Here is a 3,701-nt window from a genome sequence, read left to right on the forward strand (position 1 = left end):
TTTTACTGATGAATGACAAAATATTATTTTTATTTCCATTACTAAATTATTTTTTAGCAAGATGTCTCATTCATTTTGCCTCATGGGTTTACTATGACTTTTACTCCCAATCTGGATACTAATTAAACTAACTGAAACTTAAACTTAAGGTACTAGTGACTACCTCTAAAAAGAGCCACCTGGTGACTTTCATGCACCCAACTATAGTCACTGGTGCTGTAATCTTTATTTGTTTGTTTGTTTGTTTGTTTGTTTTACAGTACCAGAGATCGAGCTTGGGACCTTGCACTTGCCGAACAGGTGCTCATGCTGCTGAGCCATAGCATGTACATCTTAAGCAATGTGACGATAGGATCCCAGCCTCAGTCGCCATCTCAGCGCACCCCAGTGGCAGGGCCATCACTGCATGCTCAGAATTGAACCCCAGCCACTGCATCTAGCTAAGCTGGGGCTTTAATCTTCTGAGCTATTTGGTCGGCCCTAATCAAGATTTTATGAAGAAAGAAACATAGGAGAAACTTGATGGCAAGTGTTCTGAAGGAAGGAGGGAGAAGGAGGGGAAGGTGTTCGAAATTCACTTCAAACTTTCCATACAGGTTCTATTTTAATTTGCAAAATAAGCTTGATATGGGTACTGGGGGAGAGACTGTATGGCTCAGTTAAAAGTCTTCGTTCTGTGTCCCTTTAAGTCTTAGGTTGGTCATTCTCTTTCGTTTTCTGAAAAGAAGAGAAAAATAGACAAATGCCTACTTCTTGTAGTTGTACTGGGAATAGAGAAATAAAATAAAATATATTTAAATGAGGCTCTGGCCAGCATAAATACTTACTCTGAAATGATGTAACAAAAATAAGATCATGTTCCAAAATGGATGATGTATTTTTAATAGATCAGAGGTCACGATTTCTGGTCCCAAATCATTTACTCTAGAGTCATGAATTTGAATTAAGCGTATCATACAAACTTAGATTCATTGTCACGGAAAATTTAACTTACATGAATATGAGCAAATGTCTTACAGAGCAATGTGCTGTCCTAGGCATCATATGCAATGAAATGCAATTATAATGCACGTGCTTGATATGGTGAAGAGAAGGAATGGATAACCACAAGATGATTTTGAACAAGAGCCTGGGGCTCTCAAAAGTCAGTATAACAAAGTTTGCATCATGTTTTAAATTTAGAATTATTTACTACAAGTTAAAATGTAAAGATATGATTAAATCTATATGTAAAGTATTATATCCCCTAAGCACATCGTGTCAGGAGAGGCTACCAGGATGTATAGTAAAGGAGAGTGGATGTTGACAAAATTATTCTGGTGTCAAATATGACTCTAAGGGGAGGGGGAGATGGCTCAGTGGAATAAGCACTTCCCTGGCAAGCTCAAGGGCCCTAGTTCAATACCTGGTTCCATGAAATAAAAATGACTATAATATTGAAGAAAATAGTTGAAGAACTAGGACTCAGCAAAATCAATTGAAAATTGTAAAAGTTATTGCCTATAGAGTTGAGTACATCTTCCAAAAGTCTTATTTAAATATATTCATTGCCTAAAGTGCTAGCAATTTATTGTGAGACCAGAGTGATTTAGTGGTATGTAATGGATGAAGTTAGGGAACTACTTCCATGAATTATTTATGTTCTTATTGGCAGCACTCAAGTTCTGGCACAGTAGGGGAATTTGGAGAAATCTCTTACTCCTTTTTTTCTTTTTTGGCCCCTGCTAACTTATTAATCATCTTTTTATGTCAACCATCTTCCATGGGTAAAAATGCCACCTGTTCATCTGAAAATGGGTCTGTGTAGCCCATGACCTTGTAGTTCTGCATGAAAACAACAGATATTGACTATAGTATTAATAGACTTCATCTAATACCTGCCCTTTCTTTAGCACTGAGACAAATCTATGCTACAGAAAAATAACAGTGCTTTTTTTTTTTTCTTTAGAGGAGAGACTGGAAAAACAGGCTATGCAAACAGATAAAATACATCCCAATAAAATAAAACCAGGAGTGGGATCTGAAAGTAGGTTGGCCTCGTAAGTGATCTGGGATCGACTTGCTCCAAAATACTTTATCTAGTACTTAAAATAAAAGTAATACGTTTTTCACAGAAAAAGACTTTCTAAATGAATGCGTGCCATTAAGCAAAAACCTTTCTATGATCCATACTTAGGTGTTGGATGGAGCAGAATGAGAACTGGATGGGCTTAGAATGGCCCTTTGCTATCAGATGGGCAGTGAAGCAATTAAGCAGGAAAAGTGGGGAGAGGAAGAGTCTGGGAGAGTGGACATTGCAACATGGTGCCATTTGCATTTCAACATTGAAGAAAAAAAGATTATGGATCGAATGTCTGGTGATTATGGCAAGGAACAGATGAAACTTTGTATTCAGGCATTTCAGGACAGCTTTTCGTAAAGGATCAATTCAGAAAGGAGGTGATTTTTAACAAACAGGTGATAGTGTAATTTCCAAGGGGCTCTAAGTCATCAGATAGCAATTAGTTCAATGTGGGTATGGATCTTTATGGGAAGGGTCCATATATTTATTTATTTATTTATGACTGAAAAATGCTGAACAAACAGCATTATTAATATACAAAATATTATATTACTGAACTACTAACAGATGATGTTCTCTGTGTTGGTAAAACATTGGAACCACATAGCTGATTTGTTAAATCTAGTCCATGCCAGCTTCCAAAAACCAGAAAAGATTTAGTTGGCTTCATTTTTTGATGCTTCATCAAAATTTTCTACGAGATCAGGGACATCATCATCTTCCTCGTCCATGTCCTCTGGCTTCGGTGCTTTGCTGTCCAACACTTGTCGTGGGAACTGTTCAGCTAATTTCCTAAGACTTGTTAAGCTGTCGGCACCCAGCTGACTTAATATTCCAGGAAGCATTTCTGTGATTGGTTTGGCTTCTGCATGACCAGTAATTGCAAAGGTGTTAGCAGAGAGGGAAGCTTGGACTTTGGGATTGTTGAAATGAATTACTGTCCCATCATCTTTAATCATGTTCACCTCTTCAATGCCAGCTATATTATTCACTGCCAGTTTTTTCAGAGAACTCTGAAGCTTTGTGTCATCAGCTGTAGCTGTTCTATGTACCACTTTCTTCTTTCTGCGAGCTGTACCCATGCCCCCTATCCAGACCTGAGCCTGAAGTTTGGCTAACTTTTCTTGATTCATGCTGTTGGTAAATCTGAAGCTGGGAGGGTCCTCCAACACCAGCACGCGGCAAGAGCAAGATGGCTGCCTCCAGGGTCCATATATTTAAAGGTACATCTAAAAGGTATTGTGATCTTTTTAAAGGTCATGGTCAATCTTGATGGTAGCTTTTTCCTAGGAAAGCTGGTAAAAAGATGATGAGGAGCAAATAAGTTTGCCTATTTTTAAAAAGTATTTCTAGTTAATGTTGGTACTCTCCTTTGGTCAGACCCCAACATCAATCAGCAACTAATAATTCATCTGCCTTTTTGTAGAAGTCAGATACCTTAGGCATACTTGGAGAGTTCAAGAGAAGATTCCCAGTGTGTGACTCAATTTCTACCTTCAAAATTTCATGATGAAAATTATTGAAGATAAAAAAAAAATGACCTTTTCTACCAAGATACATTTTTAGTAAAATGTATTTTTTAAATAATATTCACAGGACTGTAGATAGTTTGGCTAATGTGAGCACCTGCCTGGCAAGC

The 3,701-nt window shown here is 37.6% G+C and overlaps 1 protein-coding gene across 1 annotated transcript; it reads right to left on the reverse strand.

Moving 5' to 3' along the window:
• Nucleotides 1-2,591: 2,591 nt before the first annotated feature.
• Nucleotides 2,592-3,260, reverse strand: LOC101581293 (transcription factor BTF3 homolog 4). Its single transcript, XM_004648714.2, has one exon. It carries the CDS (start codon nt 3,193-3,195, stop codon nt 2,719-2,721), a length of 477 nt encoding a protein of 158 aa, XP_004648771.1. The 5' UTR covers nt 3,196-3,260; the 3' UTR covers nt 2,592-2,718.
• Between the last annotated feature and the right edge of the window lie 441 nt (nt 3,261-3,701).

This window comes from Octodon degus, unplaced genomic scaffold, assembly GCF_000260255.1.
Source record: "Octodon degus isolate 3935 unplaced genomic scaffold, OctDeg1.0 scaffold00717, whole genome shotgun sequence".
NCBI lineage: Eukaryota > Metazoa > Chordata > Mammalia > Rodentia > Octodontidae > Octodon > Octodon degus.